The sequence below is a fragment of the Heloderma suspectum genome, chromosome 1 (genome assembly GCF_057233095.1).
Source record: "Heloderma suspectum isolate Gila_16-S chromosome 1, 16-S_ref, whole genome shotgun sequence".
Classification (NCBI taxonomy): Eukaryota; Metazoa; Chordata; class Lepidosauria; order Squamata; family Helodermatidae; genus Heloderma; species Heloderma suspectum.
Genome location: NC_139458.1, coordinates 262354873 through 262378259, shown reverse-complemented (window position 1 = coordinate 262378259; position 23387 = coordinate 262354873). Strand labels below are relative to the sequence as shown.

Sequence of the window (23387 nt, the reverse complement as noted above, 5' to 3'; positions counted from 1 at the left end):
GTCCTTTCTGATAATAATATGTATTTTTAAAAACATGTGAATGGGTGGATATTTGACTGAGAACTTTTGAAATTCAGTCCTGTAGCTGAAAAGATATTTTATATTATTCTGAGTATGTTTTCGTGTTAATATTCAGTTTTAAAATTCACAAACGGAAACGTATGCATTAGGGTTTACAAGAAAATAGCCGCTATTTTAGAACATTGTTTTATTGTCCAGCCGTCTGTTAGCTGGACAGTGAAATGTATGCAATATAATTTTCCATTTCCCCTTAATGAGGAGCTCTGTTAATGTAAAATTGCCCATTCCTGCCTGGGTTTGAGTGAGATAGTCCTTCTCATGCTGTAAATCCTGTGCTATGTCTACCTTCTAATGCAGAAGTCCTTAAATCTTGCCTGTAGAAAATACATTTGAGAAGGCGTAAAGTTTAATGGAGTCAAAGCAGAGATGAATCTGTAGTCAGTTATGCCTTAGGCATAGGATCTGGTGGATCATTGAAAGGAATGAAGCAGGTCCATCGAATGCTTTGAAACCTCCAAAGGACACATGCCAACAAGAAAGAGAATCCTGCAAAAGCATGGAATTGCGTAATTACTTTTCAAAACCATCAGTCAACACAACTGGTGGGGGGCAGACATCTAGTTCTGTTTTACAGAGAATGGGAATATGGGTCGGAAATGTTAAGATCAGTAATGCAGAAGAGTTTGGGCCCCAATCAGGTGGTTTAGCCCAGGTTTTAAGAACCCATGCTGTAATAATATGCTATCCTTTATTAATCAATTAATCAATTAAAATATTTATATACCACCCTTCATTATCAAATCACAAGGTGGTGTACAGAATGCATTAAAAATCGCATTAATGGAAAGATAAAAACAACAACAAAGAAAATATTTCAGTCTAGGTATTAAAATCAGCAAATGCCGGCGTATACACCTAGGTTTTCAGCAGGCACCTAAGCACAGTCAAGGATGGTGCCTGGTGACTGCAGAAGGGAGGGAATTTCAGGGGCGGGATGGCACAACAGAAAAGGCCCTTCCTCAGGTTGCCATCAGATGTACCTGTGCAGGTGACAGGACAACCCGGAGGCTCTGATCTGTAGATCTCAGCGAACTGGCAGGCTGATATGGGAAATGGCGTTCCCTCAAGTCTCCTGGTTCCAAATTGTTTAGGACCTTATATATCAATAACAGCACCTTGAGCTGGCCTGGTAATATATCAGCAGCCAGTGCAGTTCTCTGAACAAAGGTGTGTAATGATTGTGGTAGGCTACCCCACTCAGCAATGTAACTGTCGAATTCTGCACTAGTTGCAGTTTCTGGACCAGTCTATATACCAGGGGTATATACTAGTGGGACCCCAAGACATCATTTTTGCACCCACCAAGGTGCCCTACCCCTCCCACTTGTTTTATAATTAACATATTTTCCTACTGGCAGCCTCGATTGCTGTGAAATACTTTTATGCTGGTGCTGAACACTGTGGGTTCAAAGGAGTTGTTTAGTGTGCTGGGGCTCAGACTCTACCTCTGCCTTGTACTCAGTCATTTGGGCAGCTTGTCCTTTGCTATGCCTCCCATGGCAGCCATTTTGTGGTGGTGCCCAGGACATTTTCTCAAATTGCCAAATGTGTCCACGGCCCAAAAAAGTTGCCTACCCCTGTATATCCATTTTTTTAAGGGTGGGGAAAATTATTCAGGATTGCCCAGGACATTTCAGTGCTTGAGGTAGAAAAGCTGAATGTGTCCTCACCACTAAAAATGAAATAAAATACTTTAATAACCACAATTTGCTACCCTTTCATACTGCCCCAAATCTGGTGCCTGAAATGGCCTGACTCACTTAGCCCAATGGTTAAGTCTGGCTTTGGGTGTGCCTAGGATAGTTTGAAATTTGAAGTTGATTGAAAATAACAATTTGAAAGTTTGAAAGAACAATATGAAGTGTTGAATTGAGGTTGGCCTTTTCAGGACATTTTCTGTTCTTAATAGTTCTGTTCTGGTCATGTTGGGTGTTGTCAGCATATATAAGTCCCTATAGTTTCCCATCAAAACTTCCAGCAAAGGAATTATTCTTGTATTAAAAGTGACCAAAGATTTATCTAGTATTGTATATTTCTTTGGTATTTCAGGAACTATTTTTTAAATTTAGAAAATGGAATAATGCAATTCCTGCATCTCATGAAATTTATGGAGACTGTGTTTGCCTTTTGTTATGTTCACAAAACTAGGCAGATACAGTAATTTTGAATGATACAACGACAAACATACAGATAGTTGTTCATACTGTACCTTAAAAGCAGAACACCTGCATTACTTAGTAAATAATACTAAAGAAGTTATATTGTAATTATGAAGTTACATAGCTGCAGCAGATAAAGGCTTTGTATATACATATATACCTGAAGGCAGAACATCCTTGATTGATTCATTAATTAACAGTACAACCCTATACATGTCTAGTCTGAGCTAAGTCCCAGTGGGCTTACTCCCAGGTAAGTGAGAATAGGATTCCAGCCACATTGTATTCTAGTAAATAGAGGAGTGAAGCGAGAATGTGTCTTGGCTCATTTCTTGTTTTACATTTCATATAAATGATTTATAGTGCACTCCTAACTCTCAGAACTGCTGGCGGGAGGGGGTTGGGATGGAGCAGAGGACCTCTACCAGCAGGGGGCCACCTCCACCCTGGGTTGCCCAGTTACTCCCATGGAAAACTCCCTGGATGTAAATCTACCACCAATGGGGTTCCCTCTGGCAGGAGGCCCCAAAACAAGCCATTCCAAGTGCAGCCTGGGATCCCTTGGATCCAAGGCCCCTCAGTTCCCCCATGTGGCCTCAGGATTGTGCCTGTATTTTCCCTTCTGTTAGAATCAACAGGAGGGAAACGTTTTTTAAAAAAAAAATCCAGAGATGGGAGAAAAAGGTAAGTCCGTCCTGTGCTTAGTCACCAGAATTGAATTCTTGGTAGCCGTGGCAACCATATTTGTGGATTCCTGCTTAAAGCTGATTCAGACCTATTGTTTTTCTGTCATGACCTAAGTAAATTTCCGCTGAGGGGGGAAAAAAAGCACTTAATGCGCTCAGCTGTTCTAAACGGGAGGTTTAGGAAAGTTCTCTATAGTTCATGTCATTATATTTCTGAGTTCTTTAGTTGCTCTACGTGTTTGTTAATGCTGATAAAAGGATAGCACAGTAAGTTGTTGCTGTTTTTGCAGTTGCAGCAACAAACTGCACCTACTATGGCTAGTTCAACAGTTAAAGCTCTGTGTTCTTGAACCATGAAAATAACTATTTTAATTGTGAATTAATAGTAAATGTTTCTGTGTTTTGCTACTTTGTCTGTAGTCAAATAAATAAACAACCCATTAACTATCTGTATTACTACTTATCCAGTGTGGCAAATTCTGTTCCTGTTTGAGGAACTTTAAAGAAATTGAATAATACAGTTCTTTTATCTCATTAGTTTTCTATGGAGTTGCCCTTCTCACCACTCTTTTGCTGCCTATGACATTCTCCTTTACTGCAGCATCACTGCTTGGGTTGCTGTTTCATTGAGCAAGTCAGCTAAACACAACCAGGCTTCTTCTCATGTGATGCAGGTCCAATGGAGTAACTTGGGGAAAGAGCAGCTTTTATGTATTGTGTGTTTGGGCTGGTGCCGCTGCACACAGCCTCTTCTGAGCCATCCCCTAGTGACTAGGTCCTAGTGGCGTCATTACCCGTGCATGTAAAATGTACACGTGTGCAAAAGAAGCATTAAAAAAATGGGAACAGGAAAACTTGATGTGGGCAGCAAAATTGGCTTTCCCTTCTTTTGGTCAGCACCAAGGGGTGGGTGGGTTCGAACCACTCCAAAACTGGCTGAGACAGCTTTTTTCTGATCTGTCGGAAACCCCAACCTGAGCTCTAATAATGATATAAATGGAATTTTAATATTCAGAATAGCAAAATGTTTTTTACGTTGGCACTGTTTTACTTCTCTGTAATTTCTTTCATACACGAAGGAATGGAAATAATACTGAATGGCAGTCCTATGAGAACTAGGATTATCCACTTCCCATTTAGATAAATAGAAGAGATTTCAGTGGGAGTGTGATGTGTGTGTGTGTGTGTATGAGAGAGAGAGAGAGAATATTAGTGTGTCTGTGTCTGTATAGATAGAGATATATATGCCAGTGATAAATATGGTGTAGCAACAACAATAATGCCTTAAAACAAAGTAAGCCATGTTGGTCCATAAGAAAAATGGCAAAAACCACAATCAGACAATACCTTTTATTGGGACCAACCAAAAATGCACAAAATGATGGGCAACCTTTCAAGATCTCTTCATCAGACTAGATGTTACATAAAGCTCAGAGGGCAGGGAAGAGGAGGGGAAACTGACCTGAGGTTGAAGTCATAAAGTCTGCATGTTGTCAGAGTCTTAAGATGGAATGTAGGAGGAGACACAGATTTTATACTTGATCCTGACCTGCACTTTTTCCAGAAAATTCTCTCTTTGGGTTTTGTTCACCTTTTCAGCTCAAAGATGAAGACAAACTCTCAGTGTGCAGCAGATTGTGCTACGGCATTGGAGGTGCCCCAAACCAGATTGCTGGCAGTGCCACCTCATTCTATTTGCAAATCTTTCTGTTGGATATAGCTCATGTAAGTAGTCTGGGAAACTTAAATTACCTTGAACTCCAGATGCAAGTTATAGAACGTCATCCTTGGTAATGTCGTATTTGTTAACTTTGTATTTGGATAACTCAGCTTATAAACATTTCTCTTCTTTCTTATGCATCTTCAGTTAGGCTAAACCAAGGAAACACTTAGTGAACTTATTAGTAATTTTGTTTACTTTTAACAAGTGAGAGCCAGTGAGAAATTGTTGGGCGAGAGGAAGTGTTATAGGGCTTCTTTAACCTCACCTCCCACAAAGAATTGATCATTAAAGGGGGAGGGATTAGGCTCAGAGAAAATTTTTCCGATGAGCCCCTCCCCCACATCACTTAGGCAGCAAAGGGAGGTTGAACCTGTCCAGCTCCCTTCCATACCCCCAATAATCATATGGTTGCACTTTCTTGGCAGCCAAACCTGATAATCACTTCAGGATCCTCAAAGCAGTTTCCAGAGTGCAGATAGGGATTAAATAATGACAATACCGAACTGTGAAAATTTGCAAGCATAGGTTTGGGTTTGTTTTTTTAAAAATCCTCTCTGAGTACCAGTGAACAGATTACAACCTCTCTGTGGAGGTTTCTTTAAAACGGGTGCACAACCTTTTGTGCTCTGAGGGCTGAATCCAGTGTTGGCAGGGGGCCTGGGTCGCCATGCATGTGTGCATGCATACACACTTGCACACATACATGGGTGGGGTGGAGGCTTTAACCTGGCCCCCCATCCCAGAGATCCTGTACAAGGTGAATCTGATTCCCCCACCCTGTGACAGTACAGACCTTTGGACAAATTTGGGATAAAATGGTCAATTGATTGACTGACGTGCACTCCTGGGAGTTTGTCAGTTGCCTGACTCACTTGATTGCTGCCTGCCAATGTTGCCAGGGTAGCATGGGAAGCAACTCTCACACTGTTCAGGTGGGGTCTGTATCAGACCTCAAATACTGTATAGCAGTGATTTGTTATAGAGTAAACCAATACTCTGGTTTACTTGTCTTTTATATACCATCATAATTTGGTACTTTAGATAGAAAGCTGCCTGAAAGGCTTCTGAATTGGAACTCAAGTTATTTCTGCTTTTCAGTGAAGTGAAGCGGTGCATTCCAACCAAATAGGTGAAGGACAAGGGTTTTGAACAGAAATTTCTCGACTGACAAAATTTCATTGACAGAGTATGCACAAATCTAGCACCTTCTCACTACCTAGTAACAAGAGCTAGGTTTTAGTTCAACATTTGTCATTCTTTATTCTAGAAAGGCATTAATTTTCCTCTTTAGTTGTCATTTCACATGCCATCTGAAAGTTCTCCGTGGAGAGCCATTTAAGAATCACTATGCTATTTCATTGACTGTAAACATAGTGCTAGTTTGTTCCTCTCTGGTGACAGGGAGTTATCGATTTGATAACCTTCAGTAGCAACTAGCATGTTGTGTGGTATGCATATTTATTTAAACACTTATCTTACCTTTCTTTAAATACAAATGAGGCAGCTTTCAAACAAGTGAAGTGGTGCAAAAACGTACCATAGAACCAATTAGCAACAAAAGAAAGCAGTACTCAATAATAAAAATCTTACCATGTTTTATATAATGCCTTGCAGTGTGTTTTGGGGAAGTTATTTTGTACTGTTTGATTCTTTTGGTAAATATGCCTCCCTTAAGGTGGCTGTGCTTTTTGGGCTTTCAGATTACTCCATTTCATGCCTCTTTGGTGCAATTCATTGGCAAAGCAATGGGAGCAGTTGCGGATCCTGTTGGAGGCTTTTTTATTAGTAAAAGCAAATGGACCAGAATTGGCCGACTCATGCCTTGGTAAGCATGCTAGCAGTTTGCTTTATTTTCTTCATGGCTGATTGCTTATAACATGTATTATCTTTTGTATTCTACTTGTACGTCTGGTCCTTGGACAGGATGGATTTTAAGTAACATGTTGTTGTTTAAAAGTTCCCATTTTCAATCATAAATAGAATTTTGCAGTTATAAATAAAATGTACCTATGTAAAGAACATTTCTTTGGTCATTGGGGCGACAGATTAATGAGATCTGAATCCAATACAGAGATAGGAGCAAACTTATACACCTTGCTTTTAAGTCAGTTTAAACTACTATTTATTATTATTTATTTACTATTCTGACTATTCTCATTAATACATACCCTTTTCACCATAGGAATTTCTTTGAACACTGTATAGTGTTCAGATGGGAAAAGCTAGTAGTGGGATTTAGCGTGTTCTTGTTGAGACCATGGGAAGAACGTATAAAGACCTTACATAAGACAAAAATTCTTCTAGTGGTTCTGAGGTAACAAAAGAAAAACATGGCACAATAGGCAACAGATGAAGTTCTCTCTTTATAAAATAGTTCAATAACTTGCCCTTATTTTATGTGCTTTAACTACAGTACCTGGTTTTAAATATATCAAATATTAATATTTAAGGTTTCAACAGGGATTTTGGAATGTGAATCAGAAAACCTAGATGGGAAATGGTCACTAATCATATCTAATCTATATACCAGCCTTCCCCCAACCTGGTGCCCTCCAGATGTTTTGGATTACAACTCCCAACATTTCTGACCACTGGACATTCTAGCTGGGGTTAATGAGAGCTGAAGTCCAAAAATCTGGAGGAAACCTGGTTGGGGAAGGCTGCTGAATATGTTATTTGAAAGGAACTGGCTACAGTTTTGTTAGAAGTGAGGAGGGGTGGGCCCCGAAGCCCAGTGAACAAGGGTCATGACTGATGCAGGTCAGATAATTGTAATATTAGATTTGCAGGAGCCTCACTTGACCTGCACGTAACTGGAAGGCATGGGGCAGAAATAGAGGGTATAGAAATATAACCTCTTGAATTATACCCCCTTTTAAAGATACAACATGCCCATTCTCAAATTCATTGATGTTCATGCTTATTTATTGATTTATACTTAGTTATATTTGTTGTCCCAGCCTTCCTCCAAGGAGCCAAGGATGGTATACTTTCAGTTATCCTACATTCTCTTCACAAGAAAGTTATCCTTGTTTTAGGCTGAGGGGATCTTTACACCTCAAGTTTATTGCACGTTCATGGTTGCTCACTCACTGAATTGTGCGGGTCCATTACATGACATCGTCGTTGACGATCATTATTCCACTATTTCCTCCCACCTATCCTGTGTTTTCCTCAAATGGAAAAAATTGGGTATTTTTCCGGATACGTGCAAATGGAGCGCCATGTCCTCCCCGTGTATTTCTCCCCTAGTGTGAATGAAGCACTGAGTGTGGTTGTTGGGGGCGTGGTCATGATGTCGAAGGTGGTGACAAAGGTCTGATGGGCATTCAGCCTTCCCGCGCCTGAGCCAATTTGGCTCCTCGCCATTTTCAGCCTGCCTGTTCAAAACAGAGCAGAGGAGCAGCAGAGAGGCTGAGTGGGATTGGCCAAAAGCATGGAAGAGGGAGGCAGGGCCCGGGGAGATTCGCAGGGGGGCGGGCTGTCTGCGTCTCAGTCCCCATCCACCACTAATGAGCAAGGGGAGGGAAAGGGGAAGGAACCCAGGAGCAAGTATTGCTGAACCTGGAGCATGTGTAATGCCTCTTCATGGAAACATAACGCTATGGGAACAGCCATCTACAGAGAAGGAAGCCCATGTAAAGGGAATCAGTTGTAATCCTGCATTTAAAACGGAAGCAGAAAGCCCCGTTTTAAATGCAGGATTTTAGGCTGGTGTAGAAATCCCCTGAGACAGTGACCTACTTGACATCAAATGATGGCATCACAATAGAAAGCACTCTCCTTGTCTCAGAAAGAAGCCAACACACATTTCCTGTTGCACTGTTCCCATGTGACAGCATGATCTACAGCTGGATGATCTACACTGGCAAAGGGAGAAAATACGCTCCACAGCAATATGGTGGTCAGATCTGTGTTATCCTTGACAAAGATTAGCATTAGAGTACTTTTATCTTGGCTGTGCAGTCTTATCAGCCCCTTGCAGAGCAAACTAACTCTTGTATCATTCCATTTTTCCCCTGAGAAATTGTAGCCAGTGGTGGTGGTTGTTTCTTAAATATGCATTTTCAAACATCCTGTTATATTCTGAAAGCATTGTGTATTTAAAATAAAACTATCCAACTCTAACCCAAGGGAGAAAAAACAACAGATTAAAACAGTTTTCTTACTGGATTTCAAACTCTGAACAAGCATGTTAAAAGATGGAGGAGTAAGAACACAATAGGAGGCCTGCTGGATCAGATCAAGGGTCCATCTAGTCCAGCATTCTGTTTACGCAGTGGCCAACCAGCTGTCGACCAGGAACCCACATTCAGGACATGAGCACAACAGCACCCCCCCCACCCATGTTCCCCAGCAATTGGTGTACATAGGCTCACTGCCTCTGGTACTGAACTCATACATCAATAGCATCTCTGGGGATGGGACTTTGCCGGGACAAAACATTTACCAAAGATAGATGTGTTCAGTTTATCCCAGCATGGATAAATTGACAAGTTTTTACAAGGCTCTGGTAGGAAATAGGTTCTAGTAGACTGCTAGTTTTCTAACGTACTCAGAGGGCATCTCTACACCAGCCTAAAATCCTGCATTTAAAATGGGGCTTTCTGCTTCCGTTTTAAATGCAGGATCACAACAGTTCCCTTTTTCACATGCTTCCTTTCCCCCCACCCCCTAGGGGTGGCGGAGAAATCCACCACGAATTCGAATCCGGCCCCCTGGAGTCCGTGGCGGAATGGATCATTCCCCCCTGCCACCCTGCGAACTTCGTCCCAGACGGACCCTACCTGGTGCCAGCCAGGTCTGGGTCTGTCGGCTGAGTCCTTGCATCTGCTGCCGGTGTGTGGATGCAAATGGCGTCCGGCGTAGCGGACGCCATTTGCATCCCTGGTCTTTTCGTGATAGGCTACGTAGATATTTTTATATCATGGAAGTCCGGCTGCGGTTGGGCCCGGCTGGTGGCTCCACGGACATGCCATGGAGCAGAGCCAGCCAGGGAGGATTCTGGGGGGAGGAATGGATCACCTCCACCCCCACAGACCCCCCAGGCGGATCGGTGAGCGGGGTTCGTACACCCCTACCACCCTCTTCCATTATCTTTCATTGATCTCTCTCCTCTTCTTGCTGCTTTTACTCTTTTCATGGAGGAAACAGAAGTGGAACACAACGGGGTAATTTGATAGCTCATTATCTGCAATCTGTTTAAAAATGGAACAAAGGGCATTAGTGCAGAAGACACCTTGAATGATCACGGTGTCATGTAAAAAGCCCGCAAACTTCTGCAAAGGAGCAATCTCAATCGCAGGATAAAAGCTCAGTGTGAAGGAGCCCACAGGTTAGGGAGGGATATGGGAGGAACTTGTTTCTTCTTGGGTTAACCGCCTGGATTTCTGTGGGAATCCTTTCTTGTGCAGAATAAAACATATCTCAAATTGTACAAAATGTCACATATAACCATTATAAAGGAACAGCAGCTTCTTAAGCATTAACTTCTGCAACATTTATTTGTTGTTTCTGGACTATAAAGAGTTGATTTAGCCTTTCTAGTCTATATTATTTCAAGTTGTAGGTGGTGAACCATATGTTTGAATTCTCACCTATGTCAATAAGATCCCCATGTGTGGAAAATGAGGGAGAAGACTTCTAGCTTAGCATGTAATAGCTTTCTGTGTGAAAATGTTGTTTCTATAAAATTTTCCAACTGCCCTCTGAAGAGATACAGTCCAGGAAGCCCTGTGTCATGTAGTAAGCTCTGCACCTGCAGTTCAGCTCTATGAAAGAAGAAACTAAGTTATAGAACAGAAACATGTTTTCTTGATCTCCCATTACATAGTAGATGGAACTTATTAGTTCCACATTTGTTCTATTAGTTCCAACTCAATTCAAAGTGCCGGTTTTGACCAAAGCCTTAATTGGCTTGTTGGAACCTGGGTACTTTAAGAACCATCTTATTCTGTATGTTCCTCCCCACTTGCTTCACTCAGTGAGCAGGTTTGGACAACACACCCAGGCTTGTTGTGGGTTATTTAAACCACAATGAGCCACGGTGCCCACAGGTGCCAGGTTCCATATGCAAGCCCCGCTTGGGGTTTGTCATGTCATGTGAACACGGCAACCATGGGTTATGATGTGAGGGTTAAACAACCCTTGCGTAAACAACCCTCACATAACGCTAAAACAGACCATGGGTTATGCTAGGGTTGTTTAACCCTCACATAATTCATGTTCACCAGGTTCACACAATATGACAAACCCTGAGTGGGGGTTGCATATTCAAAATGGCAGCTGCACACACCCCACACATGCTACAGCCTCACCGCGGGTTAAATAACCCACAGTGGGCTGGCATGTTGTATCTGAGACCCCAGTATCTGAGGTCTTGCTCCAGAAAGCATTGATGAATGATGTACAATAGATAACCACAGGGAGCAGGACCTTTTCAGCAGTGACACCACTCTGCAGAATGTTCTCTATAAGGACCCCAACACCGTATTCTTTTTAGACTTTTGGTGAAAACTGTTTTAGAAGGCTTTTTAGGTTATCAGCTTAGACTTGGCAATTTTATTGTTGCAGCTTCCATGATTGATGTTGCTCTGTTATTGGTAGTTTGATTTTTGCAATTTTATAGTGGATTTCTGTTCAAATAGCACATTAAATATGATAGAAGCAAGGAAGTTCAATACATACCCTGTAAAATGTATGGCCTATCCCATGAATTGCTGTGCAGGAAAATCTAGGATGAGAGGGATACAGTAATGCCATGCTACCACAGTAGGGTGGTTGACATGAAACTCCCCTGCATTGAAAGAATATGCAAGTGTGGCCATGCAGGCTAGTCTTTACCCTCACTGGGTACCTTGGGCACACACTCTGGCACTGATGCCCACAGTTGAAGTTTTTCATTGCCTTCCATGCATTTGGACAGAATGGGAAAGGGCTCTCTACACATAGTGATGTGTGCGCATATAACTCCTCCATGCAAGGAAGGACCCTGATTGGATTAGGAATTCTATGCATGTGGGTGTGGCAGAGCTAACCTATGCAGTCTTGCAACGCCCCTTGCATGCTTTTTCAACGGGGGGGCGGGGGGGTTCATGTAAACTTGTCACAACTGGCTCTATTTTGGTAGATGAATGGGACCATGGCCTATTAGCCTCCGATACCCAAAATATCATTTTGGAGGGATCTAATTAAATGGGGTGTTCTAAGAACATTCTACTGTTAATGTAACCCTAATAAGAATGGGAACGTGGTTTCTTTTTATATTATTTGTTTGAATAGCTGACCATAAATGCATTTGTTGACTAAAATGATCCACACTCACCTTACAGAGTCAGTCAGTGCACTACTCTAGAGGCAGCCAACGTTGCTGGACATGTCATTGTACAAAGCTGAATATAACATGCAGCACAAAAAAAGAGCTTGTATGCCTATGTCCAGTATACTCTTCTAAAGACTGACCTACACATTCATTCAAAAAGAGCTGAACCTGCTGAACAAGATCATTTCACAATTTCAGGGACAAAACTGAAAAGACATTTACATAAAAATATACAAAAATACACCAGAGCTTATTTTAATACTTCAGTACAGTTAAGATATGCAGACCGTTGCCTTATCTAAGTATAAGTTTTTCCCAGTCTTGGAATGCTCTTTCATCATCCATCCGTTTTCTTTAAATCTTGACCCTGTATGTGTTTTATGAATTGTGACCAATAAATGTTGCGGGACCAGAATATGCCCATTTTCCTTGCAGTCCTTCATACCCAGCATCTAATACCACTTTTCATCCCCTAGAGCGGGATGGAAGAGTTATTGTACTAAACTAATGTTCTCTTGTATTATACCCCCTTTTTCCTTTCAATCCTCAGCTGCAAATAACCAGCTGACAGGTACATTATAAACATGAATGGGGAGGGTGTGTTTGAAAATACTGTGCAAATAGCATTGTTCTGATGGGATTAATCTGTGTTGTCTGTTCATTGAGGTTTTTGTTAATAGCATCTATGGTCATCTAATTATATTGTGTAGTGGCTGCTGTACAAGAACACTGGAGAATTCTGCTGTAACTAGAGGTCACGCTCTGGGGAATTAATTGCATCTGCTCATCACAGACAGATAACAAAGCTAGAATATACTCGATTCTGTCTCCCAGCGTTACACCAGCTTGACTAACATGCAGTTTATCAGCCCCAAGTGTCATTTTAGGGTTTGTTTCGAACCATGTTTACTCATTGAAGAGCTAATCTGTCCTTCCTTGGAGTCATTGCCATCAAAATAAATGGAAGCAGAATCAGTTCCAGTATCATAAAACACAGGGATGACTAAAGAGGGAACATTTTTAGGTGACAGCGATAAATAGGCTTTCACCACTTGTACATCTGAAAATGTAGCAAAACTGAGAACTTACCATGTCTTTGGCTGAATGAAGTTGTAATAATAATCTTATTATGGTGCAATCCTATGCATGTTTGGACAGAAGAAAGTTCTACAACTCCCAGCAGTCCCCAGTTAGCAGTGCTGGTTGGGGAATGGGAGTTGTAGGACTTTTTTCTGTCTAAACATGCATAGGATTGTGCCTTTAAGCATCTAAATGTGTTAGGCACTGTACAAAATATATTAAAACAAACAAAAATAACTCTTGCCCACAGGGTTAGAATATAATAAGTATAGGAAGTGTGAGGTGGTATAGTAGATATGGGTCCACAGTTCTACTCAGGGGAGGCTTTAATTGTGTAATCGCCTGTCTCATTCGTAGGATTTTACAGGGATCCCAGACGATGTTGTCTTCCATTTGTAACCCTTTAATGCTTTCCTACTGCTTTTATCTTTTTTTCTTACCGCATAAAATCCTTCAGGAGGGAAAGACAGAATAGCTGCACAATGTCGTTTGACTTGTAGAGCTAAGAGCCCTCTGTCTGGAAGCTCCCATTGACATGAAGCTCACTAAGTGACTTTGGGCCAGTCATCTCTCAGGCTATCCTACCTCACAGGTTTCTAGTGAAGATAAAAATGGGAAACGCCCATGGACAATACCCTATGCTCCTTGAAGAAAGTACAGGATATAAATAGAACAGAATACATTAAGAATTAATCTGCAAATGGGAATGAAAGCAGAATGGAATGTGCTTATGAAGTAGATATAGATTCTCATAGGACAACAAGATGGTGATTTTGGCAGTTGCTTCATCTCTGTATCTGAAATATCCATGAGGATTGAAAAGTAGCTTCACTGTTATATTGTGACTAAAGGTGCTTTCCATACTAGCCTCTCCCCCCACGACTTAATATGACACCACCAACTGACTCATTTGTTGTGGAGAATCCATCAGCTATCACTTGAGTTAGGTCTCAGCTGACAGTTGTATCATCTAGTTTGTAGGTGTGGTTTGTGACATATAAGTGCTGGCATGGAAATCTGCTCTCTCCGTTACTTGCTCCTCCATCCTTACCTGCTCCAAGATGCTGATCCTCTTCCAGGCTCAACATCCAAAAGCCAGAATTGGCCTTTTGGAACTCAGATTCAGTGAAGGTGGTGTTTTGTGTTTTTGTTTATACATGCAGCCTTAAATACTGAATAGAGAGTGGATTAGTAGTACTACCTAAAATTAACTGGATAGATTATATCCCCTTATTTCGTTTTTAGGAATCAAAATGCTCTGTATGTATATTTGATTGTGCCATATTGTTTTTATTCCAGGTTGGTGTGTTGTACGCCTTTCATCACTGTATCCTATGTGTTGATGTGGTACTTACCATCCTTCTTAGCTGAAAGAGTTATATGGTATCTGACTTTCTATTGCTTCTTCCAAGTACTTTATACAGTAAGTTGATCAATGCTGAAATCTTTTTTCTCTGCAATGCTGTATGAATGCTGTATGCTTCTGAACATCACCTTACTAGATAAGAACTACCTCTAAATTAAAATGAGACACTTGATCACTAATACAGGGAAGGAGGTGAAGAACTGTACCTCTCTGGTGTAACGATGAATTCAGCAGTTCAGAGAGATTTAACCAAACCACTTCATGAAATATGCTGATCATAACCTTTTGAAGACTGTAAATCTAGTATCACATTGCAAAGGCTTTGAGGTTGTTTGGAAAGATACCATGGTACTTAAAGCTAGCCAGATCCTGTTGGGTCAATGGGACAACATTCATGCTCATAGACTAATTTGTCACAAAGATTAAAAATGGTTTAGCTGGGAGCTTTTTGAGCCGCTTGGCTGACATTTTTCTGAGCTAATGCCTGTTAAAGGCTCTGTAAGATTCTCAGGCCTTTATACTGTGTAATAATGGGCTTTTAGAAGTTCAAGATGAGTTTGTGTTTCTTTGTTCTGCTGAAATACTTAACTCGGTTCTTTTGCTACAGTCTGTATGGAAACATGTCAACAAACAATGCCTTCCATTAGAGTGACTTTTTTCTTCTTATTCTGTGAACGTGCACTCCACCCTTGTGAAATGCTATTCATTACTTAGTACAAATATGGCTCAAAGCTGATTATACATTCTGTGCATTCTACATACATTTATGCACACTCCGTTAATGCTCCCCACCTATTCAAGTTCAAAGACTTTGTTCTTTAACACATGTATGCTACTGCCCAACTACAATCCTAGGTGGGCCCCTGTGATTTTGCACTGAGCCTTTTAACCTCAGCAGTTCTCTCATTCAAGATAGTTCAAAGGATCAAATGCACACAACCATTGTGTTTTTGGCTAATCTGCTTCAAGTCTTCTTGTTTTCATATATTGTTTCAAATTGTGCTATAACATGATAATACAAGAATGCTGTTTGTTTTAACTCTTTCCAGTTGTTTATGGCATTATGGCATTATAGTGCTATACCACTGTTTCAGGTTTTTTTTAAATCTAGCCATAGTCATAGCAAGTGTGTGCTGAGCTTCAAGTGGCCCACCCACAGGCACTATGTCACATCTATTGGTGTGGATGGAACATAGCAGGATGTACACATAAAGTACAATACTCCCAATAGTGTAGAAATACGATTTGCAATTCTCTGTGTAGTTTACAGTGGAAGAGCAATATTGGGTAGTGCTGGGAACCACCTGTCTGGGACCAGGCCTACTCTCTCTGGTGCTCCCATTAAAGTTGCTTTGCATGATCACAAACATCTCCTACGTCCTCTCCAAAGCTGATTCCAGGCTCTTTAGGTTGCTAGCAAAGCCAGGTAACTCTGGCCTAGTTGTTTTTGAGAACAGATGAGGTAGTAAAACCCTTGTTTGAACTGCATAATTCAAGACTGCAAGTGGAGGCTCACATGATGGCATGCTCTTCCATGAGTAAATATTCCTACCTGTAGGAACCTGTCATGGAGAAGGATAGACTCCCCATTTCATGGTTTCCCTCCTCTCATGTTCAAGCATCACTCCCATACAGAGTCTGAAGTGCCTTCCCTCCTAGTGAACCCGACATGCCAGAAATGAAGAAGAAATGAAGAAGAAATTTCACACCTACATACCTGGACTGTTGGGAGGTGTTAATATCTTATTTCCACAAGGGTTTCCTACCTACATGTAAAAAAAGCCAGTCTGTTTAGAGTAATCCAAAGACTCATCCAATATGACAATACTTACTCCCGATTGGAGGAGTCTCTTCTCCCCCGCTCCCCAGATCCCAAGGGATAAAAATAAGCTCTACTTCCCAATTATTTCCTTTGGATAAGCATTTGCCATCTCAGAAATTCATGGGTGAACTTCTCTTTAGGGGCCATTTAGTGTACATATTCAGAGAACAGGACATTCTGTTTATTTTGGTATTGTTTGGCACAGCATCTAATTGTGTCCATGCAGCGGGTGAAACGAACAAACCAGAGACACCAACTTAAATGGGTTATTAAATTGGTCACAACTTTATTAATGGCTTGAATAGGATTGGCGGAGGCATGAGACATAGATCCCGCCATTGGCAGCCTGGCTGCTGCTCAGTTTTCCTTCCTGGCCTGCCAGACAGGAGCACTGGTGGTGGATGGCAGGGTCAGAGGCCCACCACGGTGCAGACCATTAATGTGAACTGCTTTCACTCCACCCTGAATGTGGCAAGCTCGCCGCCGCTGTGCCAGCCTGCTCTTCGTGCTGCATCCCCCAGATGCCTTAAGAGGATCCCAAGACAGAGGAGCAGAACACCCAATTCCCCTCCCAAATTGATGCAGCCCAATGCCAATCCCGCCCCCACAAAGTTGTGACTTAAACAATACAATTCAACCAAGACGGCTCATGTAGACATAGATCAACTTCTTTAAACAAGGACTAATCTTGCAATGAGGAAGGCAAACCCCCGCCCCCTGCTTGCCAGTTGGATGGCAGGTAAAATTCCTTCCAAGCCCCATAAAAAGGTAAAGGTGTCCCCAACCAGTCGTGTCCGACTCTAGGATGCGGTGCTCATCCCCGTTTCTAAGCCGAAGAGCCAGCGCTGTCCGAAGACGCTTCCGTGGTCATGTGGCCGGTATGACTGAACACCGAGGTGCACGGAACGCTGTTACCTTTCCCGCCGAGGCGGTACCTATTTACTTGCAATTTCTTGCTTTCGAACTGCTAGGTTGGCAGAAGCTGGGACTGAAGACGGAAGCTCACTCCGTCACGCAGCACTCGGGTCTTGAACTGCTGACCTGCCGACCTTCCAGTCTGCAGTTCAGCGTCTTAACCACTAAGCCACCGCGGCCCCTTCCAAGCCCCATAACCTACAACTAATTTCTGTCTACTGCAAGATCTATTATTATCAGGTGTGGATGGGTGGGGATGTAGGTGACAGAAATACTCCACCCATCACAGGAGGCCCAGACTGGAGTGGGAACTGCCTGCAGCAGTTCCCACCCTGGTTCACCTCCCCCCGGCCCCACCCCCGCCAAGCCATTCGGCGTTCCAATTGGCTTGGTGCAGTTGGGCCTTTAGGAAGTGCAGCTGCTGCCACACAGGTTCCAGACCCTGCTGGCTCCCTTCCTTTTTCCCACCACTGGACTCATGTGCACCTACAATGGCAGGTCCCCAGTAAGCAGGAAACTTGGTTTCTATCTTCTGATTTTTTCTCTGTACCCATAATCCATAATCTTAATATAGCTTTTCAAATCACAACCATGGGTTGATTGTGTGTATTGACAGCCCAAGGAGACTTTCCCCCACATGCCAGTTGCTTGTTCAAACTGCATGATTGGTTAAAGGGGTAGCAAAGAGACAACAGATTGGACCCTGCCCATGGTGACTAGGAAAAGTTTGCTAAGAGCCATGTCCAGATAATTCACCTATATATCATGGGATTGTCTCACTCCAAGGCTTGGGAAGTAGAAAATGGTGGCAGAGAGCCTTTAAATAAGTTGAAGCAGAGTGTTGCAGCTTGGTCCCGCCTCACTGGGTTGGTTGGTGCTCTGATCTCCACACGCTCGTGTGTCAGGGAGAATGGTTCTGGTCTAAGTCATGAGGACCAAAGATATTAGGATTTTAAAACAGGCACGGTATCCCCATGTTGTCTTCACAGAAAGTTCTCCCCATAACCGCATACACATGTTCAGAGAATACATGAGAGGGGTCCCCACCACCACTAAATGCATGTTTGTGTTAATGAGAAAGGACCCCACCCCCCTGCATGCAGCTGTACCTGTGCAGGGCTCTTCTTCACATTTGGGAGCTCTGGGTCAGTGAGGAGTCCCAGTTATGAAATAAAGCTCTTCACAGGAGTTCATCAAGACTGGAGGGCACACTCAGCAGATGCAATCTGCTCCCGCTTCACACTTGCACTGAACACATGAGCAAGGGAGTCCTATGAACACGCCTCTAGATTTCTATTAGGATGGGAATTTCATATATATATATATATATGAAACAACAATATATGCAGCAACAAGAGGAGCGAGATCCATGAAAGATAATGGAAGACTCAGATACGGGGAGAAGGAGGGAGAAGGGGGTGGGGGAGAAGGAAGCACGTGAAAAAGGGAGCCATTGTGATCCTTCATTTAAAAAGGAAGCAGAAAGCCCCGTTTTAAATGCAGGATTTTAGGCTGGTGTAGAGATGCCCTAAATGATACACTCTCTCTCTCTCTCTCTCTCTCTCTCTCTCTCTCTATATATATATATATATATATATATATGGAGTATCATATATATATATGGAGTATCATTTAGGGCATCTCTACACCAACCTAAAATCCTGCATTTAAAACGAGGCTTTTTATATATATAGAATATAAAATCCTGCATTTAAAACGGGGCTATCTATCTATCTATCTCTCTCTCTCTCTCTATATATATATATATCTATCTCTATCTATCTATAGAGATGGTGTAGAGATGCCCTAAATGATACTCCATATATATATATATATATATATATATGGAGTATCATTTAGGGCATCTCTCTCTATATATAGAGAGATATATAGGGAGAGAGAGAGAGAGATGGAGTATCATTTAGGGCATCTCTACACCAGCCTAAAATCCTGCATTTAAAACGGGGCTTTTTATATATATAGAATATAAAATCCTGCATTTAAAACGGGGCTATCTATCTATCTATCTCTATATCTCTATCTCTATCTATCTATAGAGATGGTGTAGAGATGCCCTAAATGATACTCTATATATATATATATATATATATATATATGGAGTATCATTTAGGGCATCTCTCTCTATATATAGAGAGAGATATAGGGAGAGAGAGAGAGAGAGAGATGGAGTATCATTTAGGGCATCTCTACACCAGCCTAAAATCCTGCATTTAAAACGGGGCTTTCTGCTTCCTTTTTAAATGAAGGATCACAATGGCTCCCTTTTTCACGTGCTTCCTTTTCCCCCACCCCCTTCTCCCTCCTTCTCCCCGTATCTGAGTCTTCCATTATCTTTCATGGATCTCGCTCCTCTTGTTGCTGCTTTTACTCTTTTCACTGAGGAAACTCAAGCGCAACGCGGGGTAATTTGATAGCTCATTATCTGCTATCTATTTAAAAATGGAACAAAGGGCATTTGTCATGTAAAGAGCCCGCAAACTTCTGTGAAGGAGCAGTCTCAATCTCAGGATAAAAGCTCAGTGTGAAGAAAGCCTTAGTCATGTGAGCCTGCACTGGTTCAGCAGCAGCCCCATGCCACCCCATTCCTTCAGGCCAGCAGGCCAGCTTGTTACTTGCATTGCATGAGATGCTGTGGGGCATCTGCACTTCTCTCAGCATTTAAGTGCATGTTTGAGTCAGATTCATGCGAGATAGAAAGGGGAAGAGTGATAACTGAATGTATACCTTCTGCCTAGTGCAGGTTTTATATTGCAATTTCAGATGCAGCAGAAAACCCTTCTAGTGGCATATTTGAAAATGCACATTTCCTCCTGAACAATTATTAGCAGTTTGTTTACTTACTGTCAGAGTTTGCTTTAAAAGAAAGAATGAGCACTGTTGCCTTCCTTGTAGGTTATGTTGTAGTTTTAAGGAGAGAGTTATTAGTTCTTCTTTTTGGTCTCTGTGCTGTCATACCATGCCTTCACAAAGCAGCATTTCAGAAAGGTCTTGCAGTCCCTGCCCTTGAGCTGGGAAACCTGTGTGCTACAGCATGCCTCCAAGGCATAGCCAAGCCTCTGTCCTCAGATCACTTTTGAGTTATTGTGCATTGGAAGATTGAGGGAGAAAGGTACAATACACCTGGTTAAAGAACAACAGTAACAGGATTCCTCTCCCCAACTACAGAGGTAGTCTTCTGATTACCATGAAAAAGAGCATGTGGAAGTGAAATATTTAGTATTTATTTTATTGATTTTTATTAAAATATTTTATTAAAACACCTTTCAAGACATAATACTGCCCCCATGGTAGTGTACAGATGCAAGATAAAACATCATAACATAAAATGATCCACTTTTAAAACACATATGCCTCTTAAATTAATCCAAAGCATGGCCATTAATAAAATGCAGATTGAAATAAAATGTGTTAAGAGTGGGGGGGGGGGCTTGTAGTGAAGAAGCTATGTATTTATATGTACTTTTGCTACAGTTATTCCAGGTACCATATTCTGCTCTTACTATGTTTCTCAGCACAGACCAAAAGCAACGAGATTCAGCAGTAGCATACCGTGAGTCTTAAAGAAGCGTTGCTTCTGTCTTTGCAAACACAACAATGTATTTTCATTTATTCCATTTAAGCGGAGGCCAGTCAAATATCAGTCTCTGATCTAACCAGATTAGATTAATTGGCAAACATCTTTATTTTGTTAAGAGACAAGGCTGTTAGTAAGAACTTAATTTAAAAAAAGAGACAAGGTGGCTAATCAGATCTAAATGTTTCAAACCTCTGACTGACAAAAATGAAGAATGCAAGCTGAGGTATCATTTGATTACACTGCAAACCACTCTGTGGTTTAGATCTAAAGAAAAAAAGAAGACTGTGTGTGGACACAGAATGCTTTTTGCACACAGAGAGGAGAACATATTTTGCCATCCAGCACAGGGCTTTTCTACATGAGGCTTTTGACCCACATCTTTACCAAGGCTTCTGCTTCCTGGTTCTTTGCGGGATTACGATCGGTGTCAGGGGTGCCTCTGAGCATAGGCAGTGGCAGAGTAGCTCAGATTCCAAAGAGGAACTGCAAAACATGGGGGAGGAACTTTCCCAGACTCTTCCAGACAGGGAGAGACAAACTCCTCCGGTTTCAATAGTCCAGTTGGACGGAGAGATAGTGAACAGGGAGAGGTGGGGCTTGGACAGCCTGAATTCTTAGACACCAGGCGCAGACGTAGGGCCAAGAGAGAGATGGCGGGGTGGAGCTTAGGTGATCTGCCTTATTGGCCCGGCGGGAACAGCTACGTGTAGATACCTCAGGAGACAGAGGGAGATCCCCCCCACCCCTTAAGTTAGGAAAGTGTGCCCGCCTTTTCTCAAACAGTAGGCAACTTTCAACCCTGGTTTCCCTTTGAACTCCCTGAAGGCATTTCCTTTGTAGACTGTGAGTTACTGACAATTAGCATCTGTATGACCCATTGAAGTAAAAGGATTAAAGAGTCATGGATAGAAGCCTCTTGTCTGTGTTTTGATTTGGCTATTGAAGTTTGATTTGGCTATTGAAGTTCAGTAGGGACAAAAGGGATACCTGACAATCGGCTCCTTTACATGTTTTTTTTTCTGGGGTGGGGGTGGGTCTCTTCCTTTCTATATGTTCCATTGCACAACCCCTAGGCAATGCTGTGGTATAGCAGCCTTGCACAATTACAGTAGGTTTCCATATGGCATTCAGAAAATATACTACTTTTTGCTTATTAGGAAAAAAAATGCTATAATGGTTGGAAAGCACGGGAGAGGCCCTGGAGGATGACAGTGTCATGTAAAGGACCTGCAAACTACTGTGAGTGAGGAATCACGAGCACACAATGAAAGCCACGTGTAGAAAGGATCACAGCCTTTCATGTTACATGGCACATTGCCCTGGAGGGTTCCCTGATCTTTGGTGTGGGGAAAGCATTGTTGCAAAAAGGGGAACTAGTCTTGAAAAATATAAAAATGCTTTATCTGGTTCACATGTAAAACCAAACTATGTTTTCGTGTTGCATATTTGAACCTTAGGCACTCCATTGCCCCATGACTTCCTCCGCTTGTACACTCTGATTCCCTCCCTGCCTTATGGTGTTAGGCAAACCATAAGCTTTACTAGTCAAGACTTTTATTGTGCTAGCTACTCCTCACTCATGGTAGTGTCTGGGTGCTTTAGATGTCATTGTCATCCTCCAGGGCCTCTCCTGTGCTTTCCAAGCATTTTTGCACAGGCGGGGGTTGGCGGGCGTGGGTTGACTGAGGAAAATCCAGCATTTGGGGGAATGGTGGAATGAAACACTAGCGTAGCTGCACAATTCCACTGTAGCACAGTGCCAGCTAGAGATTATGTAGCTGATAGTAAAGAAAGGCAGAGAAGGAACAAACTTGTTTGTACAGATCCAGTCGTAATACTGTAAAGAAGAATCCAGAAGCAGAAACAGTGGTAAAGTGGCAGGTTAAAAGCCTCATCTAGAAATGCTCCATATGTTGCCACTGCATCTGAATCAGCAAACTATTGTTCATATGTGTCCTCCAAACTAGAATCAGAAAGGATGATATGAAGCTGGTTTCAGTTCTGGTTTGGAGGGCATTTACATTTGCTGATTCAGATGCAGAGTCCCAGTTATGCTCCTTGACGTGCGAATCTGGAAGTCTTGGTTGTTGATGAAGAAACAACCCAAAGATAATCTGGGTTATCCGAGCACTGGGTTTGCACAATATGGAGCACAACACAGGAATGATTTTGTTTTCTAAACTGGAAACAAAATGGGAGGCAGGTAGGAGTCAGCACACCTGCTCGCATGCAGCCCAACTAGCCATGGGTTAAACAGCCCGTGGTTTGTCATTACATGTGTTGGCCACCAATCAGGGAGGGAATTGAAGCATGCACGGGGAGGGAAAGAGGAGGAGAAAACACGTGAGTTTAAGGCTCACTCATGTAATGGCATACCATGATTTGGGCATCAACATGTGAACTGCCTCCATATATCCTCTACTACCCTAGTTTGAATTATGTTGGAAGATAATGCACCCAGAAAGTCTACCCATTCCTATGACAGCTCATGCTAAAATAAGACAAATAGTCTTTATGGTGTCCTAGCATTTTTGTTTAAAAAATAAATTTCATTTTTAAGTAAACCTTTATTGCCTAGTATGGTGTTTTTCCCTCTTATATTAGTACTTCGTGGCATCCCATGCAATGTGCAAATT

The 23387-nt window shown here is 42.1% G+C and overlaps 1 protein-coding gene across 9 annotated transcripts in view; it reads left to right on the top strand.

Annotated features, from left to right (window-relative positions):
- Positions 1 to 23387, top strand: part of MFSD2B (MFSD2 lysolipid transporter B, sphingolipid) — a 63116-nt gene that overhangs the window by 7754 nt on the left and 31975 nt on the right. For 7 of the 9 annotated variants that reach the window (XM_084826490.1, XM_084826499.1, XM_084826491.1 and 4 more), the window contains exons 2-5: positions 4526 to 4651; positions 6350 to 6474; positions 14350 to 14473; positions 20646 to 20724. In XM_084826490.1, coding sequence (XP_084682616.1) covers positions 4526 to 4651; positions 6350 to 6474; positions 14350 to 14473; positions 20646 to 20724 — 454 coding nt within the window. Of the gene's footprint in view, positions 1 to 4525; positions 4652 to 6324; positions 6475 to 14349; positions 14474 to 20645; positions 20725 to 23387 lie in introns of all 9 variants that reach the window. The other 2 variants (XM_084826493.1, XM_084826496.1) reach the window with 2 other exon arrangements.